We start from the raw sequence: 14837 nt of genomic DNA on the forward strand, positions 1-14837 counted from the left end.
TTCAGTCAAATGCTTGGCCCTTTACTGAACTGACATCAAATATGTAGATACTTTTTGGGGAAAGCTCATTTATTACATCGAAATATTTTTATCAATTGGAATTGTGCTAGGAAAATGAAAAAAAAAACTGCCTTAATTCTGAGGGAAAGAAATGTATATTAGCTTTCATGGCTAGAAAAAATGTGCTTCTAATTCGGTGAAAAAAAAATCCATTTAAATGTCATTTCTATGGAGAATTAACAATAACATTTTATGTGAGCCTAGGAGAAAAGCAACAAAAAACATTTCTATTTACTCAGGCTTTCGTAGAATGACAGATGAAACATTTGTCAGAGGCATATTTAGTTTGTAGCGGATGTAGATTCAAAATTAGCAATGTAAAGAATACTCCATTTGTAGACAAATTTCACTGGTAAATGAAAATTAAATACTTTCACACAGGCATTAGTGGTAGAAAGAGAAGTACATAATGGACTTGCTTTTATTTCCCCTCCTCTATACCTGTATTCTTACTGGATAATCACTTTTTTTTTTTTTCAGCTAGTTTACCCTCTAAAAGAGGAACATCTGTTAACTGTGCCTGGTCAACATCTATTCTCTCTTCTTTTGGTAGAAACACTGGTTTTTGCTTTAGAATCATCTGCTCTGTCTTCCATTCTTGCTAAGGTGCAGCTTTATGCACCCACCCTCTCTGGGTGTGTGTATATAATCTAAACCTAGAAAATCACTTCATTCAATCACTCAGTTATTGTTTCAAGGATGGGCATGAGATTAGTTGATCAATCAGAGAAAATCTTGAGATTTTTGCGAAAATTAATGTAAAGGAGAAACTCTCTCTTTATTCTGACCTGTTGAGCTGGTGGGCTGTGTTCTAGGTACTATCTTGCCACCCCTGGTAAGAAAGCCTATCTGAAAGGAAAACCAATCAAACACAAACCAAAACTGAGAGAGGTAGAGATGAGAAAGGAGATAGAGAAAGAGTAATTTCTGAATACCTAGATACAGCTGTACTCAAAGCTTTACCATTTGCGGGTGGGGAGGGGTTCCAATTATAAGAGCCAACAATTTCCCAATTTTACTTTAACTAATTTTATTTGGGTTTTTGTCACTTAAACTGAATTGGTCCGAATAGATAATCATCTTTCTTTTTTGCTAGCTATCTGAATTTTTACTCATCTTTGGGGATTTATTTGAGGATAATGAGTCTATAAGCCTTTCTAGGCCATCCTATCCCAGAGACCTCTTCCTCCTCAGAACTCTAATGCATTAGGGTGTTTTCTCACTCATTTGGCTTAGTGATGCCTCTTGCATTGTTGATGCAATGAAAATTATGGATGCTTCATTTGCTGTGGCTCATCTTTGTAGCAGAGTTGTGCTGTTGATGTTGAAAATTATTCAATTTCCTCTGTATGCATGACTCATTTATTAAGAAGATGCTAAGCTCCCTGAGGACAAAGTTGTCCCCAGCCAACATGCCCCTTCCCCCACCTCAAGTCCCTAAGAGTTTAGAGTTTATTGACTAAGTTTTCTCAAATCCATGTGCAAAAATCAAGGATGAGTTCCTTTTATTACACAAGTATATAAGTTGTCCTAGTAACGTGAAATTTTTTAAGGGCTCAGTTTTTATAGTCTGCCTTCCTTAGTTCACAAGTGAAGAAATAATATCTTTAGGACCTATAAGAAATTAGTGAAGGCAAAGGGGAACTGACATGTTTTGACTACTCACAATATTCTAAACACCTTGGGACTTTACATATATTTACCCTGCTTTTTCTTCCCAGTATCCCTGCAAATTCTTATTATTCCTCTTTTCAAAAATGAGGAAATGAGCTCAAAGAGGTTAATGAATTAGTCTAAGATCACATCCTGGTAAATGTATACTAAAGTATATGTATACTTTTGTCTTTGTATTCCCACCATCTAGCACAGTCTCTGGCATTCAAAAGGGACTCACAAAATATTTGGCAAATAAAAGGATGAGTGAATGAACAAATAGCAGATTAAAGTTCCAACTTTCCATTATACCATGCCACCTTAAAACAGGATCACAGTCAAAAGAGTTTCAAATATTTTTGTCTTTTTAAAAATTAAACCGAATCATTAAGGATTCTTCATGTGGAAAGATTGGTATTTCTAGATTTTAATGGCACAATTCTGCTACAGAGATGAGCCACGGCAAATGAAGCATCCTGGTTAAGTGCTAAAACTTTGAGGTGAGAAGAAAATCTAGATACAAATCCTATTTACTCATTCATGAGTTACCTATGTCTCAGATTACTCATGAATAAAACAGGGATAATGACAGTATCTTCCTTGCAATATTGTTAGACTGATTAAATAAAATTATGCCTAGCACAGCATCATAATCTTTTAATAAGATTATTTACTGTTATTACTGTAATATTTTCTTGTAAAGTCTAAACTAATATTTTCATGGCCATAAATAACTTGGTAATGTACAGGCTATTACATTTTTCAGGTATTCTTAACAACTTAGGTATGATTTTGAATATTAAGAAAAACAGAAACATTGCTTATTACTAGAGACACATTAACAGAACTCTCATAACGAAAAGTGACCAATATTACAACAAAATCAAGATTTTAGACATACGGCAATTTCATAACCATAAGAAGTTAATAGCCTCATTATCCATCTAGTTACTCAAGTCAGAAACTAGAAATCTGAAACATACACAACCTTGCATTTGTACACATCAGTAAATACCTTCATCTCTTACTTAACACTTTCAATTAATTACCAAGTCTGCTAATTATACATCCAAAAGTATCAAATTCATTTTCTTATCTCTATCACCTTTGCCACTGATTTTCTAAAGTTTTCAATAGCTCTAATGTGGAAATTTCTGCCATATGCTAAGTGCAAGATTGAGGAGGCTTTAACTAGGGTGGAAGATTTGGAAATAGCAAGAAGTGATCAGGTTTTGAAGATGATTTGACAGTGGAGCCAACAGGGTCTGCTAATAGATTGGATGTGGAATTATTAGAGAAAGAAGAGTTCTGGAATCCTCTGAAACTTTTGGTTGGAACAAGGGTTGCTTGGTGGTTCCTGTCCTGAGATGAGGATGCATCTAGAGGAACAAGTCAGGCGGCTGGGCACGAAGCACCAACTCCAAGACACTGGAGAAATTAAATTAGGTTTATTGGCTTGCAAACAATAAGAAAAGCTGAATGACCAGGGCAAAGGTAGAAAAAACACTAGTGCAGCTCTGGATTCTTACTTAGTAAGGTGGTCATGGACAGACCTCTGGGCACTACCCTGTGAAAAATTCAGCACCAGGACATTGTGATTGACAGTCCCACCAAGTAAGAATAACAATTAGGATGAAAAATGGAAATAGATAACACTTATTAAGAACTTCCTAATGGCTGGGCATCTTTCCAAAAATTTCTGTGTATGACCTTAATTTTCCAACTCTGTGAGAGAGACATTGCCTTTATTTCCATTTGAAAGATGGGGAAGTTAACTTACCTAAATTGCACAGTAAGTGGAATGGGGATTTAAGCGCAGGTAATCTGACTGCAGAATCGTACATAAGCTTAACCATAATGCTACATATCTCTGGGATCTAGATGGAGCAGAGGAAATGATTAAATTTCAGGAACAGAAAGGAAAGGAAAGTCAACCACAGATATCCATTACAGAAAGCACTTAATGTAGAAGCCATGTTTCAGGATACAGGATACGTCTATGCTCTGTACCCTCCAGGATCTGGTATTGGAGGAGGACCTGATTTTTGAGCCTTTGACAGCTCATGGCAGCCATTTTGTGGGCTCAGGAAAGTGAATCTAAATTTTCTGTTTGTTTCTGTGGCAGCTGATAAACCCAGCTATGTAAAGATAAGAATTTTCCGATTTCTGCTTTTAGCAGAAAAGTAACACATTTATGGGTGTGAAAGTGCTTTGCATTTTACAAAAAAAAAAAAAAAAGTCATACTATGAAAATAGAACATTTGTTTTCCTTTATTTTATTAAAAAAAAATCATTACAGTCAGAACTTGCACTCATGGGTTTCTCCTACATATTGTAGTGGTGGAGGAGCCAATTATTTCAATAAGGTCATTGTTAGGGCATTTTTTTTTAAGTGAATAACTTCTAATAGACTTTGCTTTCACTTTCAAGCTGGTAGATGTGTAGTTGAGGTGTCTGCATGTACCTGAGAGTTAACATATGAGTACAAATCTATGTGAGAACCCTGTTAATCTATAAGTTATCTGATTCTTGTTTAACTATTTTCCCAAAAACATTTGCAGAAAGTATGAGGAATTATGAAATACAAACCAGCCTTATGCCAATATTCCTCATTTCCTGGGCCCAGCCCTTAATCTCCATTTTATTTGGGGCAAAGAGCCCTGATTAGAAGATAAGAGAGTCTGGAGAGCCCAGTGAGGGGTGGTGATGCTTGATTGAGTAGCTCACATCAAAGGAAAGCCTTATTCCCAAGTGCAAAAGACAGAATCACAGAGCTCTATGGGACTTTGAAAGGTTGCTAGGTGATGACCTAGCTTTTAGTGGAAATACTCATAGTTTGGTAACTATGAATATTGTTCTAGCTTCTACGTATTTTTACATGTTAATAGAATAAACCAAACATGGGTAAGCAGTTTGAAAGACTCTTACCAATTCTTACATAATCAATTCCAAATGAATTGATCATAATCCAATGATGCCTTTAAAATATCTCTAAATACACAAATACTCTAAACGCATACATACTATTCTTAGGCTAGGATTTTTCATTGCCAACATTATTTTCTGGAGGTGTGTTAGTCATTCAGTCATAATCCAGCCTACCAAGAAAGTATCAAATGCCTTAAATCAATTAAACTACCGCATATTGGAGTGTCAGAACATCATATTCAAGATGTATACAAATTCAGGCTATAACTATAGTTATCTTTGTATATTTGTAATCTGAAATACATATATAGGTGCATATACAACAAAGTGAAAAAAATGACCAAATATGAAGTGAGACAGACCTCATAATACGTCCTCCATACATTTTATTGAACATTATTAATTAATAAACAACAGGTAATCAACAACAGTGCTTGATTTGATTAGATTATATATATGATTATATTTCTTCAGTGAAATTGTTGGTTATGCATTTCCTATAAATAATTCACAAATATTTATGAATGTCTGTGCTGCAGCAGCCATTATGCTCACCATGGTGGACCTGGGGATATATGAAATAGGTACCATCTCTGCCCTCAAATTTAATATGTACAGACTGCTGGACTGGACTAAAGGCCTGAGGAGAACTATAACAATCTCTTAGAGAGAACAGTGATTTAACAGGGATCAAAAGTGCCACCCACACAGCCTTCCTACTTACTGATCAAGAATGACAACAGATCTTAGCAAGTGCAAATCAACAAGAGGAATCCGATGGTGCTATTCAGTACTATGAAGCTTTTCATTTTGCCTCTTACTAAGATTTCAAACATATTCTTGCCTACACACAGAGAAACAAATACTGTGCAATCTCACTTATATGTGGAATCTGAAAAAGTTGAACTCGTAGAAGCAGAGAGTACAATGGCGGGTGCCATGGGCTTGGCATGGAGGAAATGGGAAATGATGGGCAAGGGTACAAACTTGCAGTTATAAGATGAACAAATTCTGGGGCTCTAATGTACATGATGGGTAGTGATGAATGTTTTAATTAATTTGGTTGTAGTTAGCTTTACACAATATATGCATGTATCTAATCATTACATTATGTACCTTGAATATATTTGACCTTTATTTCTCAATTAAATATTTTAAAATAAAATATATTTAAATATTAAAAATATTTTTGCAAATTTTATAAATACCCACATATCATTTCCATTTTCATTCAACCCGTAAATAAACTTCTCAGAAGTTTTACATTTCTGAAAACTTGAATTTGGGGCTCTTTGGATCAAAGCACTAGCGTCTCTCCTAAGCAACTCTATTTTGTGGTCTATCTTTATGTTTAGGATCCTAGCCTATGATTTAAAAAAAAAAACGAAAAAAAAAAAAGTCTCTTAAAGATGCCATTATTGTAGCTAATCACTAATTGTGTATCCTCCCCCTGCCCCGCCCAATTTATCCAGCAGCTTCTCTTTTTTTGTCAGATGTCAGATAGATTCCAAAAGCTAAATCTGTCCTCTGGGCAGGTGAACAATTATACCACCTATTGCCTCTTCTTCCTTTTGTTATTCTGTCACCAATTACGCTGTCCACAAGGGATTCTATCACATAAGGGTCTGTTACTAAGAGCTGAAATACATGTAACAGCTGTTTATTTGCAAATACAGAATGCGGTGAACACATGGTACAGAGAGATGCTTACTTTCTTATGCTTGTATCTTCTCATTTAGATTAGATTTTCCATGATCTTTTTCCTTTTAAAATACTGCACATATGGTAAATAGCTTTATTTTTCTTTTCTGCTAAACTCCACTGCAATAGAAATAACTAATACGTTAAAAAATATCTCAGATAACCAAGTCATCACAGCACAAAAAAACAGCTCAAGCTTTCAGTAGCAATAGAGGTAATATTAATCATAACAGCGGCAAAATGAGCAAGTGTTTAGTTGTTACTGTGTTCCAGGCATTTCCCTGGCAACTTTACAGATAGTGCCTCATTTATTATTCATAATTACCCCATTACATAGTAGATGTCATTATCTATGCTCTTCACAAGGTTACTAGGGGCATACCTTTAAAAGGTTACTAGGTTGCATACTTGTGGTTTAAATCCAAACCTGCTTGACTCTGCCTCCCTCCAACTTTACACTGAGACTGAGGGAGAAGAGTAAGGTGGGATGAAAGGTAGGGGAAAGGTAGACATAGAAGAGAGAGAAATAATGGAGCAAACCATCCTCAATCCTTTTTACATTTTTATTATACATTGACAAATTATAGTTGTATTTATTTATGGGATACAAAGTGATGTTATAATTTTTAAATACAATATGGAAAGATTAAGCTAATTAGTATCTCCATCACCTCAAATATTTGAGATTTCTCGGTGATGAGAATATTAGAAGAAATTCTCAGTGATACCAAAATGTACAGAACTCAATGATTAGCGATATTCATCATGCTGTGCAATTGATCTAAAAAAACAAAACTAAACTTATTCCTCCTGAGGCTTTGTACCTTTCGACTATCACCACCCCACTCTTTTCACTCCCCAGCCTCTGTAACTACCATTCTACCCACTGCTTCTGTGAGTTCAAATGTTTTAGGCTACACATAGAAGTGAGAACATGCAGTATTTGTCTTTCCGTCTGACTAATTTCACTTAGCGTAATGTCCTCCAATTCCATTCATGTTGTCACAAATGACAAAATTTCTTCTTTCTTTTGAGGCCGAATAGGACATATGCTAAATTTTCTTTTTAATTCATTAAACACACATCTATTGAGCACCTAGCACTAGCTGGGCCTACTATCTACTTGTAACACAAGTTCCTTGCCCTAGAGAGGCATGTTTGGCTTAGAGAAGCACAATCTCCAGCCAACAACTGCAGTCTCCACTTTAAGGACAATAATCAATATGTGCCAAAGAGTTGAGAGCACAAGAAGAGGGTGCGGCCTGTCGAGGGAACCGGGGGAGGTTTCCCAGATAAGGTGCCTTTTGAGCAGGAATAGCAAAGCATGAGTGTTCTCAAGCTGACTGAGGGTGGAAAGTTGTAGGAGGCGGAGGTCACAGCAAGGCAACATCATAGCAGTGTGGTAGATGGGGGGTGCCCAGGGGATTGAGTGCTTCAGCAGCTGCAGAGGAGGGTACATGTGGAAGACTGTGAAAGATAAAAGCAGGAAGGCAGGTAGTATGACAGCACGTTGGGATGGGCATTCAGAGAGGCAGTAAGTGGGGAACAGGTGTCTGTTGGGGAAGGGGCAGGTGAGGAAATACGAGACATGGGTCTGCCAGTGCAAGCGACCACTTCATGCAACATGGTATTTGAGGTTATTATAAGCCACTGAATCATGTGAATACTTTTGTTCAGTGCTTTTTTTTCCCCTGACTATGGATTATGCTAATTTTGATGGAAAGAAGAGAAATACAAAGTTAAGAGTGGCCCTAAATCAGAGCTTTGGGATCTAGAAAATGAAAGTGTAGCCTGAGAAAACTAGGAGCCTGGGTGGAGAGCAAGCAAAAGCATTTCTCAGATGGATACAGCTACTGAAACACAGGGCAGGTAGCACAGAGACAAGTGGGCTATTCAATTGTCTATCAGGCATCCCTGGGGCTGGGTATCAGGCAAAAGATGAAAGGATGAGATGAGAAGACAAAATGATGCTGTCATTATTTCTGTATTTAAAAGTAATCAAATGGGCTGGGTGCAGTGGCCCATGCCTGTAATCCTGGCACTGTGGGAGGCTGACGAGGGTGGATCACTTGAGGTCAGGAGTTCAAGATCAGCCTGGCCAACATGGTGAAACATCGTCCTTACTAAAAATACAAAAATTAGTCGGGTGTGGTGGCATGCACCTCTTGTCCCAGCTACTTGGGAGGCAGGAGAATTGCTTGAGCAAAGGAGGCAGAAGTTGCAGTGAGCCCAGATCACACCACTGCACTCCAGCCTGGGTGAGAAAGCAACACTCTGTTTCAAAAAAAACAAAAACTAAAATTAAAAACAAAGCAATCAAATGCTTCAAGTGGAAACAAAACCACATTTAACTGACAATATAGCAATCACCACAACATAGTCTGAGAAAATCTTTTGATGACCAAGCACAATTAAATATTATTGGGACTTGGGACACTGTTACATTGTTCCTTGGATTAACAACCTTCCTTTGTGTAGAAATGTGTATCTTGTCAGTCAAGTTTTTCTTGCTCTGCCTGCTGAAGGGTGAAATAGACCGCAACATCTGTCTTTAAACTGTCAGATCTGGACTCTACCTGTAACCTTTCCCCATAGATAAGAAATGGGATTTCAAAAAAAAGGGAAAAAACCCTTTGTATCCTAAATTTGTCAAGAAATTGTTGTCAAGAATATACCTCTACCAGAGTACTTACAATATAGCAGGGAAAAAAAACTTAATAAGTTTTGATTTGGTGTTCTCTGGGACAAAGTTTCCAGTGGAATAATAGAGTGAAAAGATACTGCTTATGACAGCTTCCAATTAGACTTTGTGCAGTCATCATTAAATCAACAGAGCAAGTTTTTATTTTGGAGTTAGCATCTCCTACTTCCCTGTCACTATAGATAATCACTTCCAATGCATACACTTCAAATGGGAAAGCAGTGTCCAAGAACGATGGGGTAGAGATAAAGCTGGCAATGCAGGTTTCCAGGCAGCCCTCCTGCAGTGCAATAGTATCCCCAAAGCTACCATAAAGTTCAGTGTGGAGAGTCCAGACATGGGTGTCATACAGACCTGGGGTCCAGTATCAACTTTGTATCTTAATAATTCTAGGACATAATATGCACAAAACACTTGGCCCAATGCCTGGCACACAGTAGACCCTCAATGAATAGAAGCTGTTACTGCTGCAAAATTATTTTTTAAAGCATGAAAAGGAAAAGCCAGAGCTCAAATATAGCAGAACTCCTCACTTCAAAGGCACAAACATTCCTGTCAAATGTAAATTTTTCTGCCAACTTCTTATGAATATTTAGGGCTTAAAAGTTATCTAAAATGATCACTAGTACAATAAGGTGGTATTTTATATGTCATTTTCCAGCACTCTCCCCTTTTTCCTTATTATTCTTTATAAGGTAATCTAAAATGTAAGAGATTAGTAAATAGAAACTGTAGATTTTTGGTCTTACCATTTTTGTCTGCTCTCCTCAGTATCTGGAAAGGAAAAAGATAAAAAATTATCACCATTTTAAATAAATATTGCAGTGAACATTACACCTACACATAATTTATCTGTGATTAAATAAAATACATTCTAATTTTAAGGGTTTCCCAATTAAGATCTTTCTTTATAATATATAAAACATGAAAACAACCCAAGTGTCCATGGATAAACAAACCATGAATGGAGAAACAAACTGTGTTATAGCCATGCAATAGAATACTACTGAGCAATAAAAATGAATGAGCTATTGACACAACAACCTGGATAGATCTAAAACTAATTAGGCTGAGTAGAAAACCTAGGCACAAAAGAGTATCTACTTATAATTCCATGTATATAAAATTCTTAAAAATGTAAACTAATCTATAAGGACAGAAAGCAGATTAAGGTTCCTAGGAATGGGCAGGGCGGGGCAGGGAAGAGTGGATTACAAGAGGATGTGAGAAAACTTTTGCAGGTGATAGAGTTACTATCTTGATTGTGATAATGGTTTCATATATGTTAAAACTCATCAAGTTTACACTTCACATATGTATGCTTTAATGTAAGTCAACCATACCTCAATAAAACGGGGATTAAAAAAACATAAAAGAAAAATAATACACCATGGGTAAACAGTAGCCCACATGACTATACTATATCTACTTTATTTATATTTTATTAATCATATTATTTTGGATGCATTTAAATTGTCTTGATGTATAAGAAGTATTTGGCCATCTAGTATCTAGTACTCTTTAGTAATGATTTCTAATGTTCTCTGGGAAGCCAACCTTTCCTGCTTGCTTGGCTTACGTGCTCCAGTGTTGGGCAGAGCACTCATGTCTGAGAAACAGTGACTGCTCAGACATGAGCACATTAGGGCCAGTGAATGACAAACCATGGTTTTGCTTGAGTGGTTAGGAGAGGGACATACTATACCTTCTGCTGGCTTTGAACTTGGGAATATATAGTCAGTGCATTGCTATCAATCATTTTGTTATTGGATATATTGTAGGTTGAATTGTGTCCTCCAAAACCGAATGCTGAAGTACTAATGCACAGTATCTATGAATATAACTTTATCTGGAAATAAAGTTTCTTTTTGGGAGGAAAAGGCCTCAATAAAATCCAACATTCCTTCGTGATAAAAACTCTGAAAAACCTAGGCATCGAAGGAACATATCTCAAAATAATAAGAGCCATCTATTCCAAACCCACAGTCAACATCATACTGAACAGGCAAAAGCTGGAATCATTCCCCTGAATGCAAGAACTAGAACTGGAACTAGAACAAAACAAAGACACCCACTCTCACCACTCCTATTCAACATAGTACTGGAAGTCCTTGCCAGAGCAATCAGGCAAGAGAAAGAAATAAAAGGCATCCAAATAGGAAAATAAGAAGCCAAATTATCTCTCTTCACTGGTGAAATAATCTTATACCTAGAAAACTCTAAAGATTCCACCAAAAGGCTCCTGGAACTGATAAATGACTTCAATAAAGTTTCAAGACACAAAATAAAGGTACAAAAATCAGTAGTATATTCATGCAGCAATAAAATTCAAGCTGAGAGCCAAATCAGGAACACAATCCCATTTACAACAGCCATACAAAAAATAAAATACCTAGGAATACAGTTAACCAAATAAGGGAAAGACCTCCACAAGGAGAATTACAAAACACTGCAGAAAGAAATCAACAATGACACATACAAATGGAAAAACATTTCATGCTCATGAATTGGAAAAATAAATATTGTTAAAATGACCATACCACCCAAAGTAATGTATACATTCAATATTATTCCTATCAAACTACCAATGTCATTTTTTACAGAATTAGAAAAAACTGTTCTAAAATTTACATGGAACCAAAATGGAGCCCAAATAGCTAAAGCAATTCTAAAAAAAAAAAAAAAAAAAAAAAAAGAGCAAAGCAGGAGGCATCACATTACCTGACTTCAAACTACACAATAAGGCTACAGCAACCAAAACAGCATGGTACTGGAACAACAACAACAACAAAACCCAGATGCAATAATGGAACAGAATAGAGAATACAGAAATAAAGCTTTACACCTACAACCATCTGATCTTCCGTGACATCAACAAAAATAAATAATAGGTAAAGGACTCCCTATTCAATAAATGGTGCTGGAATAACTAGTAGGTCACATGCAGAAGAATGAAACTGGAGCACTATCTAATACTATCGACAAAAATTAACTCAAGATGGATTAAAAATTTAGATATAAGACCTCACAATACAAAAATCCTATGAGAAAACCTAGAAAATATTATTCTGGACATTAAGAAATAATTGGCCTTGGAAAAACATTTAGGACTAAGTTCTCAAAAGCAATTGCATCAAAAACTAAAACTGACAAGTGGGAACTAATTAAACTAAAGGGCCAGAGCACAGGAAAAGAAACCATCAACAGAGTAAGCAGAGAATCTACAGAATGGGAGAAAATATTCACCAACTATGCATTCAACAAAGTACTAATATACAGAATCTGTAAGAAACTTATTTCAAAAAACAAAAACAACCCCATTAAGAAGTGGGCAAAAGATATGAACAGACACTTCTCAAAAGGAGACATACAAGTGGCCAAGAAACATATGAAAAAAAAAATGCTCATCATCACTAATCATCAGAGAATTGCAAATCAAAACCACAATATGCTATCATCTCACATCTGTCAGAATGGCTATTATCCAAAAGTTAAAAAACAAAAAAACACAACCAGATGCTGGAGCTGCTACAGAGAAAAGGGATTGCCCATACACAGTTGGTGGGGTTGTAAATTAGTCCATCTTGTGGAAAGTAGTTTGGAGATTTTTCAGAGAACTTAAAACAGAACTACCATTTGAGTCTGCAATCCCATTACTGGCTATATATCCAAAAGAAAATAAACCATTCTACCAAAAAGACACATGGCTCTCTTATGTTCATTGCAGCATTATTCACAATAGCAAAAATGCTAAATGAATCTAAATGCCCATCAATGGTCAACTGGATAAAGAAAATATGGTACATATACATCGTAGAACACTACACAGCCATAAGAAAGAACAAGATCATGTCCTTTGCAGTAATATGGATGCAACTGGAGGCCATTTTCCTGAGTGAATTAATGCAGAAGCAGAAAACCAAACACTGCATATTCTCACTTATAAGTGGGAGCTAAACATTGGGTACACATGAACATAAAGATGGCAGCAACACACACTAGGGACTAATGGAGGGAAGAGGTTGAGGGAAAAGGTTGGAAAACTAACTGTTGCATATTATGCTCACTACTTGGATGATGGTATCATTTGTACCCCAAATCTCGCCATCATGTGATATACCCATGTAAGAAATCTGCACATATGCCCCCTGAGTCTAAAATAAAAGTTTAGTTATAAAGGAAAAGAAATAGGATTTGCTTATATGATAATTACATTAACATAAAATATAACTGGACTGGGTGGTTCCTAAGTCCAATGACGGGGGACCTTATAAGGAGAGAAATTCAGAGATGCAGAAATAGATGGTAGAGACCATATGATCAAAGAGGCAGGTATTGGCATGGAGCAGCTGAAAGCTAAGGATGTCAAAGGACTGACAGGGGCTATCAGAAGCAGAAGAAGCGTGATACAGTTTCCCCTCTGGAGCTTTCCCAGGCAGCACCATCCTGCTAGCAGCTTGATTTTGCCCTTCTCACCTCCAGAACTGTGGAGAGTATATTCTATTGTGGTAGCTTGTTACAGCAGCCCTGGGAAATTAGTACAACATATAACCTGGAAAGAACGAACACCCAAAAAAGTAGTGTTCAGAGACTTAAAGAAGGCGGATCCAGATAGCACTCCCTGAGTCTCTGATTAAGCAATCTTGATGAGATGACCTCTGCTTTTTCATTACAGGAGCCAATAAATTATTTTCAAAAATAATCTCAAGACAGTTTGTATGATTTTTTTCTGCTAGCTGCAATAAAGTTAGCCCTGATAGGCATGCTAATAGAAAATGACCTGGATAACACACTACAGAGTTATGTTATATACAGTACCAAAGAGGATGTCCCACTAGCATATTGCAAAGACAAATTTTAATTACTTGGAAGGGACCTTGAGGATTTTTTTTTCTTAAGTAACTTGTAGTTATAGTTAAATAACCAGAGCTATTTTTATATTTAGATTGTCACTTTTTGCTGGCCAGCTTGAAACATGAGCAATCGTTTTTATTCCCAAGTTGTCTGTTTTACCTCTTTTTACTACAAAAACATTATCCTTCTTTCATTCTGCCGACTTCACGGAAATGAGGTACAGATAAATCTAATCATTGCCACAGTATGCTTTATTATAAGACACTAGTTTTACCACTAAAGATCTCACTCATGAAACTTTTCCAGAAACAGGTAGGTATCATCTAGACTTGCATGGAGAAGATGATGATCCTTCTTTTTACTAAATTGATGTAATTACTGCCGGAGGACTGCTTTCAATAGTAAGAGCTATGCTTAAAGCAAAATGAGACCCAGATTCTTTTTTCCTCTATAGAGGTAATTGCTAGTGGGGATTTTGAGGATTCATTCTTTCATCACAACCAGCTTCTTCCTGTCCTCTGCAACCACGGATCCCCAGCTGAGAGTCAGGGAGAAATGAAACACATCCTATTTCTTACTTTTGATACCTTCTAAGATTCTATTTCAAGCTGTATTTTGTCCTCAGGAATTCAAAGTAAACAAGAATAGGAATAATCATACACCACAGAGTTAGACCCAGGACTTCTGTTGATTTCATTTTATAAAGAACAATCTCAAGTAGCATTTAGCTTCTTTGAGATGAAATTAAAACAGCAGTTTTTGTTATTAAGACAGTTCTTTGTAACTAAATATGAACAGAACTGTCTCTGTTCCAAATTTTGTCTCTGAGTCCATGGGCTAATAAAAAAAACGTACTGCAGATGAGAAGCAAGCTCATTATGTTATGGTACCAGAATAATCTGTGTCAGCTAATCTTAAGGTTGCTACTACTAGATGGATG

General features: G+C 36.4%; 1 protein-coding gene and 1 long non-coding RNA gene across 5 annotated transcripts in view; one reads left to right on the top strand and one right to left on the bottom strand.

Moving 5' to 3' along the window:
* NECAB1 (N-terminal EF-hand calcium binding protein 1) overlaps positions 1 to 14837 on the bottom strand; it is a 263262-nt gene that overhangs the window by 133441 nt on the left and 114984 nt on the right. For all 3 annotated transcript variants that reach the window (XM_074386885.1, XM_003940515.4, XM_074386886.1), the window contains one exon: positions 9793 to 9817. In XM_074386885.1, coding sequence (XP_074242986.1) covers positions 9793 to 9817 — 25 coding nt within the window. The remainder of the gene's footprint in view (positions 1 to 9792; positions 9818 to 14837) is intronic.
* Positions 1 to 14837, top strand: part of LOC141581450 (uncharacterized) — a 110703-nt gene that overhangs the window by 37248 nt on the left and 58618 nt on the right. The window contains exon 3 of one of the 2 annotated variants that reach the window (XR_012514078.1): positions 10825 to 12743. The exons of the other annotated variant lie outside the window; for it this stretch is intronic. This is a non-coding gene — a long non-coding RNA (uncharacterized LOC141581450). Of the gene's footprint in view, positions 1 to 10824; positions 12744 to 14837 lie in introns of those variants that run through there. 2 annotated transcript variants of the gene reach the window in all.

This window comes from Saimiri boliviensis, chromosome 15 (genome assembly GCF_048565385.1).
Source record: "Saimiri boliviensis isolate mSaiBol1 chromosome 15, mSaiBol1.pri, whole genome shotgun sequence".
NCBI classification, from domain to species: Eukaryota; Metazoa; Chordata; class Mammalia; order Primates; family Cebidae; genus Saimiri; species Saimiri boliviensis.